Below are 20,552 nucleotides of genomic sequence, written 5' to 3' on the forward strand. Positions count from 1 at the left end.
AACGAGACGCGCTGACCGTTACTCCACAGGTGTGGACCTTGTACTTTTTATAAAGCATTGTATATGATTTGCTGCAACCTTACATAAGAACATATTCTCCCATTCTACATACATTAAAAAAAATCTACGCAAAGTAGGGGATTTAGCGCGGATGTGTGTATGGATTTAGACACAGTCTTTTCTTGGACTTCATGTTCTTACATCTCTGCCTGCCAAAGCACTGTGCTAGCAGTTCGGACCATGAGATGCCCTGGACCCGAGCTTGTGCCAAACCTGTGGCAGCTGCCATCAGTGACCGAGCCTGACATGACTGGGTTGAATCGTGGATAGCAACATGCCACAAGAGAAGTGCCCATCAAAACTTGCTTAAAAAAAAAAAAGAGGTACAATGCGAGGACTTGAAAGGTTATATAAATTGTGTGAGAATGAAGATAATTTTCAGTTTGTCCAGATTGTGCATCACTCCTGTGCACGAGTTTTAATCCCTATTTTTATGTACACTTCTCGTCTTTTATTTTTGTAGTCCGTGTTTTGTCTTATAACATTTAATTTGCTTCATATTCTCATTATCAGCATTTTGGTCGTAGTAACAGTCCAACAATATTTACGTTCCGCCATATTTGTTTCAAGTTAGGCAGATCTTTTATAAAATAAAACCCATTACACTGTTATATTTTTTAATATATATTTTATAAAAGACCTTTGACAAAAAACTTTGATAGTGTAATCAAGGGAAAAGTGAAATATTGAACACAAAAACCAAGTAAATTACAAATTTATTATGTCTTTATAGTTCCATTGGGGTTTTTCCAAAATTTTACCATCGTTGTTATGATGGGTTAATCATATTTAAAACAAAGGAAATGCAGAGGGCTGATAAAATGTATCATTGCAACTGGGTTATTGTTACAATGGTTTTTCGTTGTACAGAGGTTCGACTGCATATCTATGTAAGAATGATGCAGCCTCAATTGAATATCATTTAACTGAGTTTCAAGCTGTGACAAGAATCATGATGGTAAAAGCTGCATTTTCTTAAAATATGAACCAATATAATATGATGTATACAATTTTAGGATTCCAAAAAGACTTGCTTCGTGATAGCTTCTCAGTTCATTATTTTAATTTTATTCAGAGATGCAAAATTATTTCTTTGAAAAAGTATAACAAGCTTGTGTGAAATTTATTCAGTTTGCAAATATCTGTCTCACTGTAGAAGCTGAAGTCACTATTTAACATTACATGTAGTTTGAACTACTGTAACACTACTAACAATACAGAATGCCACTTACATTATATCCATCCTAACCTTGAATGTCTTAAGTACAGAATACTTGAGTATTGTGATGGTTTTGAGGTAAAACATTGGGTCATCCAAAAATATGGGCAATTCGTCATTACCTGACATAAAAGAATTGTCCACATATTAGTAAGAAACGTATGTCAAAAACAGCTCTTTGGAAAGACTCTAGAATACAGGTAAGTAGCTAAAAACTGTGCCGTAACATTACTAGAACTCAAGGTCAACTGTACAGAGAAGTTTGTGAAGTAATAATTCTAGGGAAAATGTTTACCTTCCATTTGCTGTTTTTTTTTTTTTTTGTACAAGGAAAACTTCCGTCCTGGGAAAATCTATGGTGCGCAGTAAAAAGCACGTACATAAGTCAGAAATTGGTGGTTTTGAGTTACAATCTCCATGTGAATACAAAAAATGTACTTCACATAGTATAAAGGGAATATGTCGATCTTCTTCCATAATAATGTGGAGCGCCAGACTTCCAGCCCATCATGATACTGGTCCTCATTTCAAACTTTGTTTTTGCTCTAGTGAAAACTTGCAATTTATGACTCAGCCCTTTTCCCATGCATCATAGAAAAAAATCGTCTTTATTCGCCGATCAATCACATTACTCATTTTAACTTGATATTTTGTAAAATCTACTAAGCTAGCCAAAATCTTTGGTCCAGGGATAATTATTCGGAATATATTGCACAATATTTTGCAACATCTACTAACCTAGTCAAAGTCTTTGGTCCAAGGATAATTATATGAATTATACTGCACAACTATCTTCAACAATCTTCACTTGTTTCTCCTCTCCTTTGGTTCGAGACTCAACACAGCATGGTCACTAATACTGAAACAGCTTCTTTACCTGTATCCTAGAGTCTAGAGAACTCTTTTGTTTACATGTTTATGAAATGTTAGTTATTCATGCATCATTTACAAGGAGCGATACATACCAGTTATTGTATTTTATAGAATTCAATATATACACACACTTCATCACGAAACTGAAATAGCTCGTAGATGAAAAAACTTAATTTATAAAGGATTCATAACACTGTTATGAAAGATCAACATATAGAAATAATACAGAGAGGAAATTTTTTGACGAGACTAAATGCAGAAAGTTCACCACAACTATACGTCAGCATCTTGGTAAATGCTTTTATACATACCATCATGTCTCAGGTGAGTTACAATACATCAAAATACAAAAGACATGTACACTGTTCAGCTGTAATATAGTCTACTCATGTCAAATATCTGGCTTGCTAAAAAAGATTTACTTTCCGCAGAATACAGCTGTCCCACAATCTTATTTAAGAACAAATGAACATCAATCTTATCATGGCCTTCTCGATGTATCTAATCTTCATCCAATATTTCCGAATCAATCTAGATATGCCATGTATAATTTATTCTAAATAATTGAAATGATCACATTTTCAAATCAAAGAAGCTTCGAAATAAAAAAACATGAATTCTGGAGAATCAAACTGCTTAAGAAATCCATACGGTTATAAGTCACATTTCTGAAACAAACGATACCTTCTTTTGGATCGTCTGGAATTAAAACATTTTTACTTAATGGGAGAGGATGGTATTTTTTTTTTTTTTACTTTTTTCCGATTTGGTGTAAAATATTAATTTTCTTGTATGTAGAGAGCTCATAACTGTAGCAACTCAACCAGATATAAATATTTTGAAAAAAATATATATATATATTTGGGGGCCTAAATTTGAAAAAAAAAATATACCCAATGCAGGATTGTACTAAAACCGATATATCTAAACCGTTTTTAAAGATAGATTCAAACAGTTTTTTGCAATGCACTTGCAAAAGCATGTTCTACAAACTGTCTGTAACAGAATTTTGATATTGGTCCCTACATTTGTAAAATAAATAATTAAATTTAATAACAATTTTCTGATTTCCTTTCTTGCAAACAAACGGACGTATTTTTAAAATGAAATCAACTAACAAAATTCTGTTACAGAGAAAAGTTTCCTAACAGTCTAAAGAATGTGTGTTCTAAATTTCATGCATGTATCTTTAATAGTTCAGAAATTACATCCATTTTTGTCTGGCAATGTAGCAAAAAAATGAAGTTACTGGAAACCGATAAAAGGGGGCGTGTGATTTAAAAATCCATAGCGAAGGAAGTTTAAAAATGACGTCTCAACATCCGATAAGGGCACAAATACCCACAAAATGTTATGCTATGCATTCCACACACATCACAGGGTATTTTAAAGATTTTTTTTTTTAATTTACTCATTTTTCTCCAAAAATTACCATCCTCTCCCTTTAAATGAAAATAAAATAAATATGTTTCTATGGAAACAACTGTTTCATAAGAAATCACAATGAGCTATTGTCAATCTAAATTTTATACAGGGAAGAAAAAGTTTTAGCAAATAATTAAATTAAAGAAATTTCTATTATCCACTAATTCTAAATGCTGTACAATTCATTATAAAACAGATATGTAAGAACTGATTAAGTATAATTACAGCATATGTTAAATGGTTCTTTATCTCGAAAATCTGCAGGATGCTATGAAACACTACAGATGAACACGAAATTCACTACTTTGGCACAGAAATTACAAAAGATATAGTTACATACACACCTCCAAATCTTTAAGATTTTTACGACTTTTTCAGACAGTTCTGCAATATGACGAAGTAAAATTGAATCAAAATACTTCATTTAACGCACACTTAAAGTAATTTAATTTTAAAATTCTTACACTTGTATGTAATCTACCACCTCTGCAACATAATAATGTTAAAAATGAGTAAACAAACGTATTCTGAATGATGGAATGCAGTTTATTAAACATTCTGGTACAAAAATGTTAATACATTTTAACAAATAAGTTATTTCAAGCACATTTCTTCAAATTTTAGTTTAGGCTCTTCATTATGAGAGTATTATAGCTCTTATTCTTATGCATATCTAAGTTGAGTAGATGATGTAAACATTACAAAATCCAAACTATTTTCAACCTAGACATTTTATAACACAGATGTTCAGGTTATATTAGAGAATAAAGGTTTAAAAAATCTATTAAGAAACTGAAGGCATGAGTTTTATTAACTTTGTAAGGTGTGAGAAAAAAAATGTTTTAAATAAAATGCTATGTCAGTACCAACTCAACAGGTTTATTCACCGATTAACAAATTTGCAAATGGATTCAAGATTCGTGAGCTATGATTTTTAAGGGTGACACAAATCCTTAGAATGATTTATACACTAGTCCGTTTTGGTCTGTGTAACAAATTTCTAGTTAAAATGGAATTTCTCATAAATCCAACACAAAACTACTGAACTTAATTTTTATTTATGTAAAGGTACGGTCACATGTTATTACTTTACACCAGTGCAGTACGAAATAGTGTGTGATGTGTCTACCAAACCAGCTGTTGGCTACTTTTTCATCCTGCACGCAGTTTTCAAGTAGCAATGTGCAAATAAGGTTCTCGGAGTTGCAGCTGCTGCAATTTTGATACTGTGTTTGTTTCAACTTTCGGAGCAGTTGCAAGCAATATTGCTAGCCAAATGTGGTAACAATGCTTTATATTGTTTCTATACATTTTAGAATTTGACATGATGAAACAAACAATTTGTGGCAGAAGCAGCATATTTTGCGTGAAGAGGCTTGCAACTTCTGCGCACCATAAAGTAGTTTACTCTGCATTATTTGTGGCTTGTGTATTGTACTCTGTTTACATATATTACATGGAATTGGCCATGTCAGAAATTAATAGGTTCGTTCCAACAAGCGGTTCATAGATCACTTCAAGTACGGTTCTTGTACGATCTTATGCCATGCGCTAGTTGGGCATCTGCTATGGGATTGAAACTGGACTGGACGCTGTCAGAACGCTTTCGCCGATCGTTATGTACTAAATCCAGAGATGCTGTAACTGTGATCATCTTTGCTAAGAACGGGATGCTTATTATTATCATTTCGTAGCTAATTCTAATTGCAGAAAATAGAATTTCGATCATTTTCTATAAAAAGATGACAAAAAGTATGAAGGCAAGAATTCCGCTAATTCAATGTCGTGTACTGGGGGACTCTCATCTAAAAATAGTTATTATTCTTTTCTTTTTTTAATTATTAATGTATGTACGTTATTTATTATACTTTTAATCAAAGCTGCATTTTGAAATTGTAATTAACTGTTTCAATACCCAAATAATTCCCATTCCCTTTCTTTTTGGCGAAAATTTAAATTAAATCTCTAGTTTTATTATTCGTCTGCACTGCCACTTTTCATCTTAACCTCACTGATGTGAACAGTCGACCATGTCTTTCTTCAGTATCCAGGAGACGTTGGTGATCTTATGTGCGTCTCGCGTACTCTTCCATACATGCCTCAATCCGCAGACTATTTCTGACCGTTCCGAACCCGTGTCAAAAGCTTGTTGGAACGCCCGACTGCAGTACATGTTTCCGGTCCAGGACTGGTTCGGATTGTGTTGGAACGCTTTTTCTGTACTGCGCATGCTCACGATGGTTACGGACGGTTCCTGACTGTTGTTGGAACGAACCCAATAATTCTACATGATCCATGAGATGACCCAAAATAGGTCGAAACATGTTAACAAGGTACGTTAAAATTTAACACAAGAAAGTTTAATCACAAATTCATCAATACTGTACAATTTCTTTTTTGTTAACCACAAATCTGTTATTTACTATATATGAAGATGACACACAGCTCTGGGACAAGCAATAAGAAAACGTCCTGCAGGAAAAGTAACAACACGTTACTGTACCTTAAGGCCATAAATAACAGACAACGCAAAAAGAAAGTGACAAGGGATCAATAGCAGACAAACTTTACAGGCAGATTTCTTATCAAATGGAAGCTTTTTTTTTTGGTAAAACCAATCATGTAAAATGGACAATCTTTACAGCTGAACTATGTACAATGTGTCATATCAGAAGGTACTGCATTATTAATCAGATGTGGGAATTGGGGTCGCTTCTGGAGGTGTAATAAACTTAAAAGATACCACAGAAAACAACAACCATTCCCCACAGCCTAACACATGATTCTTTTCCTCATGAGGTTTGAGTCCTGGCTCGACGAGACACTAGAAAACTCAGACTTGTGTTTCAGCAGATGATGTAGGGGCCTCTGCCCCCGGTCTGCTGCTGGTAGACCTCGATTGTGTCGCCTTCTTCCATTTCCAAGCTTATGGGTGTGTCCGTTTCATTGATAGGTTGGCCGTCGAAGCGAAACCTCATGGTTGCCATAGCAATACCCTTCAAGACATTAAAACACATGTTATTTTATTTTATGAATATGCTATTACGCAATGGTCAGTGCACAATTTAAATTTAATAGCTCAAAAATATTCAATGGAAATATCCATTAACAAAACAAAATAATGACCTTTTGTGGTAAATACCCAATACCAAGCAAAATTTGCTTAAATAAAACAATTTTGGAAAGAATTAATGAGTTTCATTATTTAGGATATAAACTTTCTTTTGTTGAAAATTTGGATTTATCAACAGTAATCTCACTAGAGGTTTTGATTTGTCTAGAGAAAATCAAAACTGAGTGGAATTTAATTGACTATTACACGATTAGAAGAAAGTATATGAAGATTAGAAGTAACGAAGTACTCCAATGCAATAAAATATTAATTGACTTACAACTGTCTTCAAATGTATTATTGTACCATCTCAACATTACAAATACTACACTAGATGCATGCTAGATGGCAGTGATGTGTTATGATTATGCAATGTTTAGATGGCAGTGATGTGTTATGATTATGCAATGTTATCAGTTGTGCCAACTATGGAATCTTCATTGAAGAGTCTGTAGACAGTTACTAGTCAAGAAGGCTTTGTTCATTAAATTTCATTTTTATTAAAACAGTTGCATTCCACTTCAATCATCCGGATCCCAGTAATCAATGTCACTTGACAGATGATTTTCAATAAATCTTAGTATTAAACAATCTCTGATACGTGACTATCCATAATATCATATAGCAGAAGCTATAACAAACATAACCTAAATTATATAAACAAGTGTTAGAAAAGTTTTAATTAGGGATGATGGAATAAACAAGAAAAGTTTTAATTAACGATAGTGAAATAAAAAATAAACAATTATTGAAAGTACAATTTTCAAATTTGAATGTTTTAGTGGTTGGTGGTTCAGTTGATGTTATATTGGACGTGTGCGTAAAAGAAGTGAACTCGTTGATGTACATGGTGTATCCCTCAACTTATTCAGGATTTCCGAATGGTGCTCTTCATATATGACCAGTGATCTTTATTAATTCTTGTTCCTGAATGCCAATGCGAGTCATATTTGAAAGTGCTGTGCATCGACTGGAGTGGTTTGTAATTTTCTGTTTTTTGACGTCCAGACCAGTGCAGTTTGAAATGCTGGCAAACAAAGAAACAAATGCTAGGGACGCGATAAAATTGTGCGATAAGCAGCCATGATTGGTTGAAAGACGTCCTTTCGTACCGTTTTATTGGTCAAAAGTAGTGTGACGTAGTAAAAGTGTAATAGTCAGAGAAAATTGTAAAATTCAACAAATCAATGGGCATCATTAATAGAGTTTTAAAACCTTCATTAGTACAAAAATAAACTCGTACTCGTCTTTATCAAATAATAGCTCGACCAGTCTTATGTTATGGGAGTGAAGCGTGGACTATAAGGACAAAAGATGAAAGCAGACTAACAGCTTGCGAGATGAGATTCATGCGCCGAACAACTGGCTACACTAAATGGGATCGAAAGAAAAATGAAGATGTCCTTCAAGAACTTAATGTGTCATCAATACTGGACTATATCTCCAGATATCAGTTAAACTGGAAGGAATACGTCTCAAGAATGGTTTCATCCAGGATCCCTAAGGCAATAATGAAGTATCATCTAAATGGGAAAAGATGGCAAGAAAATCGCTTTTTCAGGCCGTAACAGTTCTTTTGGACTGGTACTTGACAGGATGATGATGATGATGATGATGAATATGCGATGTATGCAATGGAGGGTGAAAGGAACTGACCACCCTACCCCATTATCTCCTGGCTTAGTTGCCTCATGAGTGACAACCATTCTTGTGTTCTAAATTGACTTCGGCTTAACGAATGTAGAAATTTTCATTCCCTAGTTCTCCTGTTCCAAGTCCTTCACACTTCTACACCTACCTACCTTGCCTCCCGTTTCAGTTACCTGCCATCATATCATAATCTCTTCACACGCACGCAAAATAGCCGCATACTAGCCATACCAACACATAAGACATCATCGTATTCATCATCATACACAATCTCGCTATCAGACTTGTGAAATACCCTACCCAGTGACATCAGAGAATGTCGGAATTTAACAGTATTCAAGATGAAACTTCTTACTGAGTAGAGTGCAATGCAGTGAACAGAGTATTCTAACTTCATTGCAAATGTTTCGAAATTGTTCCTGTCCTCTTATATACATCAAATATAAAATGGCTGATCACCACTTCCAATCAGTTGATATCCGTAAGTACGTAAACATAATAAAATCAAAACTACAATAATTGCTTTCTGCTCACTTTTTCTAAGTGTTTTACATCAGGAATAATCAAAAAGTTTTAAAACATTAATTTCATTAGATAATTACCTTGCTTTGCAATAGTTATCCACATGAAATCCCCTGTTTAAGCGTTGTAGGTACACAGAGAAAAAAACTGGCCACCTTTTAAGAACTGTTCGTATCGATTGTCATTTTATGATGATGGTTGCCATGTAACCACAGAAGAATAAAACAAAAGAGCATAGAATAACTAGAATTATATTGCTGTAGACATAGCACAGTCTAGTATATACAGTCAAGAAGCGCAATACTTAATAAATATGCATCCATAGATAGTTGCTCACCACCAGGATCGCTACTATCGCCTCATCACAGACTCCTTCCCTAGCAGATGATAAATTGTATTGCACTTTCGATTTTGTCTTCTTTTGAAAAAATTAACACCTTCCTTTCACTATTGAAATATGAAATACATAAGGTTTATATATTATTTTCATAAAATATATTTTATATTCAGTGTATGTATATTCAGTATTGTACAGTCAGAGCACACAACACTGTGCAATTGACGAAGTCAGTAATAAAAAAACAAAACAATAAAATAATTCAAAAACTCTCAACAACATTGACATTAAAAAACTCATTAATTTCATAAAATGGTTTGTTGATTAACCAACCAGAGACAAGTCTGTTAAAAGACTTCCTTTCCAGATTAAAAAGATATCTCGGATATTTATTTCCTATTTTTAACGACATAATAAAATAATTATTCATTGTTTTAGTCAGCCTACACTTAGGTATGTCAAAAAGGTCACGATTTCTTGTGTTGTATATATGAACATCATTCCTATGTGTCAACATGTGTGAATTTTCTTTAACGAAATTTAGGGCTTGATAAATATACAGTGATGTTACAGTCATAATTTTTTCATTTACAAATAACGGTTTGCAGTGTGCCTTCATTGAATTAGTTATAATTCTAATAGCTTTTTTTTTGTAACATAAGTACCTTATTAGTATGAGAACTATTACCCCATAAAAGTTGTTGTTGTTTTCTAATGCCAGGCGTTAGACTATAAAGTCATTTGACCTCTTGCACTCCAATATTTTTCAAAGATATTATCATGGCCAGCCACTGAAGCACAGATTTTGAGGTGTTCCGAATCCATTTCTTGGTTTGAGTTGCACAATGGGCAGTTAGGGGACTGACATATTCCAATTCTATGCAGGTGTTTAGCCAAACAATCATGGCCTGTTGCTAATCTAAATGCAGCAACAGACGATTTTCGTGGTAAATCGGGAATTAACTGTGGACTTTGATGCAGAGAGTTCCATTTTTTCCCTTGGGATTGTGTTATCAAATTTTGTTTCTTGAAATCTAAGTACAGTATGTAGATTTAATAAATCTCTTCACAGAGTAATACGTAGATTTAGTAACAGGTCTGTAAGTAGCAGTGCTGCCCTTCTTTGCTAAAGCATCCGCATTCTCGTTTCCCAGGATTCCACAATGGGATGATATCCATTGGAATACAATTCTTTTATTGAGTGATATTAATTGAGAGAGCATTTTAGTTATTTCTGCTGTTTGAGATGAAGGTGTGTGTTTAGAGACTATTGATAGAATAGCTGCTTTGGAGTCTGACAATATAACTGCATTTTTAAATTTACTGATGTGGCATAGAAGATTCCTGAGACTTTCACTTATTGCAATGATTTCTCCATCGAAACTTGTTGTTCCATATCCAAGAGATCTATAAAGTGAGAAGAGACAGCACGTAACACCTGCACCGGCATCTTGTTTTCTGGAGATCAAGGATCCGTCGGTGTATAAATGAAGCCAGTTTTGTGGAGGGTATCTAATATTAATTGTCTCTAAAGACAATTGTTTTAGTATTTCAGTGTTTACTTCTGATTTCAGTATTTCTTCTGTTAAATTTAGATTATATTCTATATTTAATAGAGTTAAAGGGTTTGGTTTAATTTGTAGGTTTTCTTTTAAATTCGGGATATTGATTTTCTGTTTTAATTCTTGAACAAAGGATATGAAACTTTTTTGAGTTTTCAATCTACAGAGAGGACTGTATGAATGCCAATTGTTTCCTGGTAATCTAATAAGTTTTTCATATTGAATCAGTGCTTTTTCTTCTATTGTCATTTTGATGCTGTGAATATTAGTGAGGAATCTCATAGAATCTATTGGAGTTGTTTTGATTCCACCAGTAATGAGTCTGAGAGCTTGGTTTTGAACATATTCTATGTCGTTTATGAAAGGTGAAGTAATTAAAATTTCTCCGCAGTATGTCAGCACTGGCTCTATAAACATTTTGTATGTAGTGTTCAAAGTATTCCTAGAGCATCCCCATTTCTTTCCTGCTAGTCTTTTTAGAAGGGAGAATCTTTTACGAGCTTTTTCAGAAATGTATTTCCTATCCAGTCCTCTAACTGAACTCTTACTTTCTTCGACCCTGACGGCATTAGAGCATTCGAGGCCTAGGGGTTCATTTCCCTTTCCTTCCTACCCTTCCTACTTTTCTGTTCCTAGTGCTGACCTGTTATGGCACTAAAATCGTCCTCCAGTGGCTTAAGGAGGGAAAGCTGGTGATCAACAAGATCTCCCAGCTAGGTCCAATGGACCCGTCGACCAACAGCAGGTGTGGTCCTCCAGACATTCTGGGGGTTGTGTGTGAATGAAGTAGCCACCAAAACGTTAAAATATGGTGTTCACTTAAATCGGCTACAACTTGCCATTTTTCACTCCATTTTTTTACCCCATAAAAGTAGTCCATAAGAAAGTGTGCTATGAAAATAAGAAAAATAGACAACTCTAATGTAATTCTTCGGAACATACATTTTCAAATTTCGCAGAAGAAATATTACTCTTGACAATTTTTACAAACAGAATCAACATGGTCTGCCCAAGTAAGTGTGCTGTCCACAGTAATACCAAGGAGTTTAAAATTATTGTTTTCCATGACTGTACTACTAAACAACAAAGATGCAGTTTTACTTTCATTTAAAAGAAATTTATTAGAACTAAACCATTTCTTGGCAGTATTAAAAACGGAATTACTAAGAGTTTTCAAACTCACCTTCCTGGATCTTTCGGAAGAAGTATAACTCTAACCTATTTTTCTTACAATTTATAGTACTACAAACGTCTCCTTATCCCATATTACCATTCAAATTATTATATTTTAGTCATTTACAGTTATTACAACTGATAACGAACATTTCACAGTTTACATAGCTTTTCACAACAGTGCAAAATACAGCACAGTCAATGCCTTTTCGATCTAGACCAGGCCGTAATGTTTGTTCGGGTTTTCTATTTCAGTGTATGAAGCTCAGTGAAATATTATATTATAACTTTATTGCGTATCATTGCTAAGTTTTATTTAGTGTAATGTGTCCATAAGTTCCGTTTACTTCTTGTTGCATAATATGTTGCAGAAGTAATTACAAAACTGTGTTATTTTAATGTGAAGAGAATTTTACATGTTAACTTAATCTGTTCGCATCAATATTTTAAGTTTAGAATGGAAGCTATTTTGAGGTTTAATAAAAAAAAAATGTAAGTTAAATATAGTAAACATAACCTACAATTTCCATATGACATGACATACATATTATGTAATGGCAGGGCATTGGAGACCAATAAATTAGACAGAAAGGGGCAACTGGTACAGTAAACATAACCTATAATTGAGGACCATTTTTGCAAAACTTGCCAACTGAAAAAACTAAATTTTACAGGAGAGACAAAACACTATAGAAAGAAAGTTTTGCTGTATGTCTCAGTTACAGCAGAAAGCAAGTTTTGAAAAAAAACGATCACACTTTGACACACTACAATGAAGAGAAATAACCCAATTTTACTAAGACGCTTTGAACATCATGTAGAGGCCTGCCTTATGTTAACGAATCCATCAAAATCTCAATTTTGCAAATTTTGCAGTTAGCAAGTTTTTGCAAAAAACGGTCCTCAATTTCAACATATCTAAATATCCGTGCAGTGCAACAGAAAATTATTGAATCGTGCATAAATGAATGTACAAGAATTTCGCAATATTGAATCGAAATGAAGGCAGGTATTGCACATACGAACAAACGTAATTTTCACACCATAAATAATATTACACCTTAACTCGCAAGTGAATTATATCTGAAGTGTCTCATAAACATTGTTTTAAATTTTATTAATGCAATTACACTACATTTTAGAGAAATATATGTTACTGTTTATGCATTCCAACTAATTTATATGGTTGAAACACCGCCCTTCGTGATCAGGTTAAGCAAGTAATATGGTCTGCCTATATTAAATCACGATGGCAGTGACACAGTCTATTGTTCCTAGTACTCACAGCGCCCCAAGCGGCTAGCAACTATCACGAGAATTGCAAAAAATCATCCCAAGTTTCGTGACTGTATATACTAAACTGTAGACATAGTCTAATCAAAATACAGTGTGGTAATCAATCAGGCCCAGTTGTACTATCAATACTTAGAGCTGTATGCTAGCGCAATAGAGAATCTCAGTTATTCCGTTACCTTTCTTAACAAAATAATGACGAAACTATGACGTAGCTGTGTAACAGTTATATTGTTATACACAACGTATGTAGTGATTATTAGTTAGTAATTTACACATGATTTGCAAATGAGCTATTTGCTGTGTAAGTACAAGATAGTTAAACGTCTGCATAAGAGTTTTTAGTAAAACCACAAACATACTAGGCAATTAATGTATTATATTAGTACTATTTTGTATCATTTTATCTTCATACTTGTATTTTTTTCCTTCCCTCTTTTTGCTTTTTTCTTCGCTTCTTCTCTCTAAATTTGCCTACATTTGTTTGTTTTGTATGATTGTACGATTCTGATAGTGTGGTAGAGAAGGTCTGATAGTCTTAACTTTACCAGATTAAATAAATAAATGCTAGGGTTCTTTTACTTATGTTCTGTAAATTTACTAACAGATTTTGACTCTACAAAACTGCTATAGGCCTATTTAAAAACAGAACTGCTGAGCACAGAGTTCGATATGAAGTGCAAAGGAACTATGGATTTCTTTTTGCATATCTTAGATAATGTTTTTGTAATCACAACTCCCTTGCTGTATTATTTTCCTACTGCATGCTCCCAAATCATCCACTGCGACACTGTTGGAGCGCAATCTCCCCCCCCCCCCTGTAGGAAAGTTATCCCCCGCTCATAAATTCATATGAACATCCCTGCCAGGGATAACTTCTATTCCCCTCACAAAATATAATTGTTTTAATACGAATATACTTTATTGAGTACAAAGTAAGCAAAAAAAATAATATTGATGTATTATCATCACCGGCAAGCTGACAACAATCAGTAACTTAGGAATTACACATCTTATCTTAAGCCTGCTCATGGATATAATTATTATTATGATCAAGATGCAAGACAAGCAACTCAGTGCGACCAAGTGTTGAGCTGCAATAGTGATGATTATGATAATAATAATAACAATAATAATAATTTTAGGCCTATATAAGTTATGATTTCTCTATCTAGGACTCTATTCCCCCTCATCAGAAACCTAAATGAAAATATTCACGTGTAATCAAAAAGGGACATTCTACTGGGTAAGTTAAAACTCCCGGGACACCCTTTATTTCATAGATAAAAGGGAAAATAGTAGATCTGGGTATTCCATGAAAGAATGAGTACGGCAACCAGTCTTCCCTGGTATTTCCTGTTTCTGATACTGAAAGATTTAGACTAGTTATCTTAAAGTGGCAATATAAAATCAAACAGACCTATTTTCTCTTCTTCATATTGCTTATAAGTGTAGTAATTATGCAGTAAGCATCGGCCAGGCCATTACCCGCAATACAGGTCCAGGGCACATACAATACCAAATACATAAAAAAAAATGTACTGAACTGCCAACGCTTCCTTATAATTGGCATAACATTGCAAGCCTCTTTATACACTCTAACCAAAAGGTATATGTCCTGGACCTCTGTTACGGAAAGATAGGCCTGGCTGATGCTTACTACACAGTTACCGAAAGTGTTGCTGCAAAAAATTCCCTACAAGAGTATGCTACACTTTTAAAAGAATAATTATGTTTTAGTGTAAGGTGTGTAACATGCCCACATCTTTAACTAGCCTATACGGAAATCATACAACTCACATGAAATGGTGTTTTCTGTAAATATGGCCAGCCATTGTCAAAGAACAGCGATGATGATAGTGATGATAATAATAATAACCATAACATAAATAATAGATTATTTATAATTACATTTTATTAAGTAAATGGCCTGAAAGAACAATTTTGTTGCACTTAGGCTTCTAAAGAGCATGTCACAAAAGCCAAAATTTTTATTCAAATCATTATAATTACTCCCTACAATATTATTGTGTAACTCTTTACTATAATTAAAACTCATGAAAGTGATAAAGCAGGTTTACACTTTATCATGTCGCAATGCCAATGAGGTTATAGAATTGAATACCGTACCGGTGCATGATTACCAGTTCAAAATCATTTTGATGAAACGAACGTTTTAATAATATTATTGAGATTGCATATATTTAACACTTACCACCCTATCACAATAAGCATTCATTAATTTCCTTAGCGGGGTATGTTTCTTGATCTTGAATTGGACGATAGCATTGTCTTGACCAAGAACCTTCAGGTTGATGTGTTCTGTCTCCGCACCCTTGACGTCCTGTAAATAATGTCATAAATAAAGCCTAAGCAGATTTCTTTTCGGCAGTTCTAAATATTTGTATGTCAAAATATGTATTCTTACCTTCTTATCTTCCGACATCTTGCCAATATTTACACAAAATTGTTAGGCCCTATCGCGCGCCTTTAAGGTTTTGTGAAACGGTGATACTGAGGATACGGAAGTTCAAACGTCAGATATTTTATTAATAGCATTCATAAAACGTTGCAAGTTTACGTAAGGTAATGGACGACAACTAGATTTTAAAATTGAGATTTAAATTAACACAAAATTCTTTTAAAGTTCTCTTGCACGACACAAACTTATTTCAACTTATTTATGACATACGTAGTAGTTGCAAACTTTGGTTGAAACCGCTTCAATTGAAATTATTAAGCCTTACATCAATGCCACGTACATACGATACATCTGTACACGAACAATTTGGAAAAAAACCTCTTTGTTCAACTAAACTTTGCCTTAATAAATTGATCTTTTAATGCAATTCATGTATACGTATAGCCTACGTAAGACGGTATGACTATATCGTGGGGTTTCTGCGAAAATCCTACACATAACTCCATTTTTCTAAGTTTTGAGAAAAACGGAGTTGAAGTTTTGGAGTTGTAGTACTTGACTTAAATTCAAAAGGGCGCCGGGAATATACCTGAGAAAAATTATACCTCACAGGAGTAAGTGGGTTTTCCCAGACGATGGAGCATAACATTTTACATATTCAGATAACAATAACTCCATTTTCAGCAAAATTGGAGTTACAGGGTTTTCGCAGAAACCCCACGATATTATTGTTTTAATATTAATTATTAATACGCAGAGAATCATTAAAAATACGCATGAGGTTTTCATTCACTTCACTTTTATTTATTTATGGACACTCCATCCGGTATTTGAGGGATTTTACATTCATTCTAGCGATATTGACATTCAAGGAGGAAATGGTCAATATTTTCTATTGTTGCGGCCTGGATATTGAGAATAATATCCAGAGGTTAGAAAAAAAATTAAAGTAGATTATAAAAACACCGGAATTCACAAAGATTTTCTCTTATTTCAATTAATAAATATTAATTTTTTCTGTACATAGATACTGTCTTTTGTTTCTCTGGTAGTCCCTGTAAAAGCCAGAAATCCCATGCGTATTTTTAATTACCCTCTGTGTACACTGCGAATTCACTTTGCTCATGCATGGTTTAATGACAGTTGAAAATCATTACACAGGATACGGCGAAGGAATAAGAGATTATAATTAATAGTCGACTACTTTTATTGACTCAAGAATTTATTTCTCTTTCTTAAATTGGCATACGTGAGAGCATTAAGTACGTAGGCCATCATTTATTTCTTGAAAAGCGCGGTTATTTAGTAAGTCTGCGTTGAAAAAGACGTTCTTTAACTATCACTGATATGGAAATACGAATATATTAATTAATAAATATTAAATATTAGTCCAATACTTAGGACTGCTTTATTCACAAAATTGTGGTTAAACACTCCTAAGACAATCGTATTTGCGATAATCTTCAATAAAACTAATCGTACTTACTGCCATTTTCAGCTTAAAGGCCCACCATCACCAAACAAAAGAATTTTCCGTTTATTCAGTTTCAGTATCCTATATAAGGTCTTTGGTTTATTCACGGCCACCCAAAACAATCACCTGCTCGCTACACAAGATTATCTCATTTTTCATTAGCCACTCGAATAGCTAATTGGCTTATGACGCGCGAAGAGTCCATGCTTATTGGTCCTTTATTTTCAAAATGATAGCGTCATCAGCATACATTATAAACATAACCGATTGGGGGGGGGGGGGGGAAATTACAGGGGTATAAAATACGTAGGAAGTGTTTATACCGTGTATATAAAAACTGTTCTTACACTTGTCACTGCATTATTTTTCTGTATTTCTTAACAATTCGTCTGCTCTCAGTGTCTACTGTCCGTTTTCGTCTGCTAGTTTTCCAGTCTTGTGTTTATAAAAATTCTAACATTGAATGTTTTTAATATCTCATTCTAAAATTTGGAAAAAGGGGCATCTATCGTTAATGAAATGTCAGCCATATGTTCATTTGCAATAATCATTATAACTCAACAATGAATTGTCACTGGAAGCTTTTTTTTTAATGCGGCAGAACTAATTGAAAAACTGACAAAATAATCTTAATCAGCTGGTCACTTCACCCTTACTAAGAGGTAATTCGTGGATCTCAACCAAAAAGGGACTTTCGAGCAGTCAGTGGACGCAAGCCATTAAGATGAACTGTAATACAATACCTGTATGTACTCTCCCTGGTAGAACTGACTCAACCCGTTGCAGAAGATGCGACGAGCAAGAAACGCTTCCTCACGTCTTGGGTTTCTGCCATCATGGAGAATTGCTCAGAATCAACAGACATAATACGGTTCGTTCTCTCATCGCAGCTTCAATCCGTCAGAATGCTTCCTATGAGGTTTATGAGGAGGTTGGTTGCGTCTCTTCTGATGGCTCTACTAGACGGGCTGATATCATAATTGATCGGCAGAAGGATAAGGGTGTCATTCTTGATCCCACAATCCGTTTTGAGATGCATGAGCAACAGCCACAAGAGGTGTGTCGTGCAAAACAAGTCATATATGAGCCTTGTTGTCAGCATCTTGGAGCACAATACCACATCACACATTGGACAGTTTCTGGGCTCATGTTCGGTGCCCGTGGCACGATCCCACGTGAAACTTTAAATCAACTTAAACAATACAAAATTTCTGATGCAACGATTGATGCCATAGGATCTCACGTGGTAAAATCATCCTCAGCTATAATTAGTAATCATTTGTACCCAACAAACTTTTATTGTAAATGATTTCCTATGTTTTCTTATCATTTATCTTAATGTTTTTTTTCTTTCAAATTGTCACATAATTTTTTTAATTATTGTTCATTGTGAATTGATTAGTAGGCCGACCTATTGAACCCTTATTTAGGGCGGCTTTTTTTTTTTGTAAATATACCCCCACTGAATATGTCATAAGGACAAAATGTCATAAATCATTAATATAAAATCAATATCATGAGAATTATAGTAAAAAAAACATCAATGGTATCAGTCGCTAACCCTCCACCCCTTTGGTATGCGACTGTTAGTATAAGTAGCGTGATTATTTTGTTAATTGTAAGTTATGTACGACCCAGCAGAGATTACAAAAGAAAGAAAATAATTTGAAGGTTAACATAGATGAACCTAATCTAATTATTATTCAAAGCTGGTATTAATGTAGACTACTTATATAGGCCTACGTCATGTATTTAAACTTACCTGTAGGCTTTAACATCCTCGGTCGTTTCAGCTTTATTTTCATTAAAGCTGCTCGAAAATCAGGAACAAAATCGTCATCTTTAAAATTATCAGAGCATACTCTGCTTGTATCAGAATTGAATTTATCCTGTCTTTTGCACTCGGTTATCCATTTTTTTTCTAAATCCTAAATCTTCAGGAATGGTAAAGAAAGACAACTCTTTATTTTTATCGTTAGAATTGTTGCATACAGCAACAGCACACCTTTGACCTGGCATAATGCATTCAAAACAACATAAACAAGAAAAAACACGAGATACCGCTTTGAAGCATTTGAGCTTTGGCGCGCTCAGCTATCTTGTGACGTCAGAATTGCTCTCCTTTCGCCGTCGATCCCTCGCCAACAAGCTCGATATTAATGCAACCTATGAGAAGTTTAGGGGCCTTGCTCGTTACATGCCACTGTTGAACAATATACGCACAAGACACCTATCGGCAATAGGTAGCTTTCAATTGCTGCATGCGCTTGAATTTCTAGTAGAAAAAAAGCATGTGCAATTGAATGCATTTCGTTTACTCTTGCATGCATTGCTTGAATGCTTAAAGTTGAACCGTATAGATGCACCTTCAGGTCTTCATCTTTATCTACCCAATTTAAAATCTCCTCACAAGACCGTCTGCACCCTTCATTTGAGAATGTCACTATGTTTTAATTGAGGGGTTTGCCGGAAGAAAGGCGGATAGACTTCTACGCCCTTCGGGAAAACGGTTTAAAATGTAGTGAATAATTATAGTAGCGAAATTTTGTTTTGATTGTACTGTACATACCTGCAGGACAGGGCTGCGTGCGTGTGTGCGTGATTTATTCAGTCAGTCTACAAGTAGAGCTAGTGCCGCGCGTTACCGCATACTGCACTGTGTGTGTTTTCTCTTGGTAGAGACTAAGCAAATATATATAGTTCAATTTAGTCAGTCCAGTTGTTTCCTTTGACTGCTTTTTATGTTCATTATTGTCCTTGCTTTAAGAGTAAACAAACTTATGAAACTCATAGATTCAGACGGAAATATTTTTTCTTCTATAAAGAGATTTGTTACAATATTTAGATTTTTGTGCTTATTGTTATCAGGATTGTACAAAGAATAAATTTTATTTATTTATGTTCACACAAAATGGAGATTTTTCTTTTTCTGTTATATTCAGAGATTTTGCTTTGCGTACTTAATGTCTACTCAGTATATCTGAAATTATGTAAATTACTTTAGAAGTAGATAATAAATGTCATAAAATGTATCTTTGTTTCAATTCAGTGTGAAATTTAAATCTGAAATCTACATTAAATCCCCTAAGCAAATCATTATATGGATAATGGGCATATAGACCGAAGTTTTATATGGTACAAATATAAGGAAATTTAATAATATAAATTGCCTAAATGCTACAAAACATTTATACTCGCTAAGATTTTTAATTTAATGTATAATTTTGTTCACTATCTGTATAACATTTTATTCAGGTGCGTTTTAAAATCTTAGATTGCCTGTATCTCAATTCACAATATTAACATATACGCCCTTTTTCCGGCAAACCCCTCAATTCATATACCTACCACCTGAATTTCGTGTCAGATGAAATTGTAAGTCGCATGAGCAGATGAGATGGGATCACGGCACCATAAATTAAAATTGCGA

At 34.2% G+C, this 20,552-nt stretch overlaps 1 protein-coding gene across 1 annotated transcript; it reads right to left on the minus strand.

The window, feature by feature from the left end:
* Positions 1 to 758: 758 nt before the first annotated feature.
* Sumo (Small ubiquitin like modifier) lies at positions 759 to 15,792 on the minus strand. The gene is made up of 3 exons (XM_069832241.1): positions 15,655 to 15,792; positions 15,442 to 15,570; positions 759 to 6,573 (listed from the first exon to the last, which is right to left on the minus strand). Exons 1-3 carry the CDS (start codon positions 15,670 to 15,672, stop codon positions 6,424 to 6,426), a joined length of 297 nt encoding a protein of 98 aa, XP_069688342.1. The 5' UTR covers positions 15,673 to 15,792; the 3' UTR covers positions 759 to 6,423.
* Between the last annotated feature and the right edge of the window lie 4,760 nt (positions 15,793 to 20,552).

Source organism: Periplaneta americana, chromosome 8 (genome assembly GCF_040183065.1).
Source record: "Periplaneta americana isolate PAMFEO1 chromosome 8, P.americana_PAMFEO1_priV1, whole genome shotgun sequence".
Lineage (NCBI taxonomy): Eukaryota > Metazoa > Arthropoda > Insecta > Blattodea > Blattidae > Periplaneta > Periplaneta americana.

Excerpts from the sequence above, each read along its gene's own strand:
- Sumo (XM_069832241.1), bottom strand. Across the intron at positions 6,574-15,441 it reads ATGCTTATTGTGATAGGGTG|GGTATTGCTATGGCAACCAT; the intron begins GTAAGTGTTAAA and ends AATGTCTTGAAG.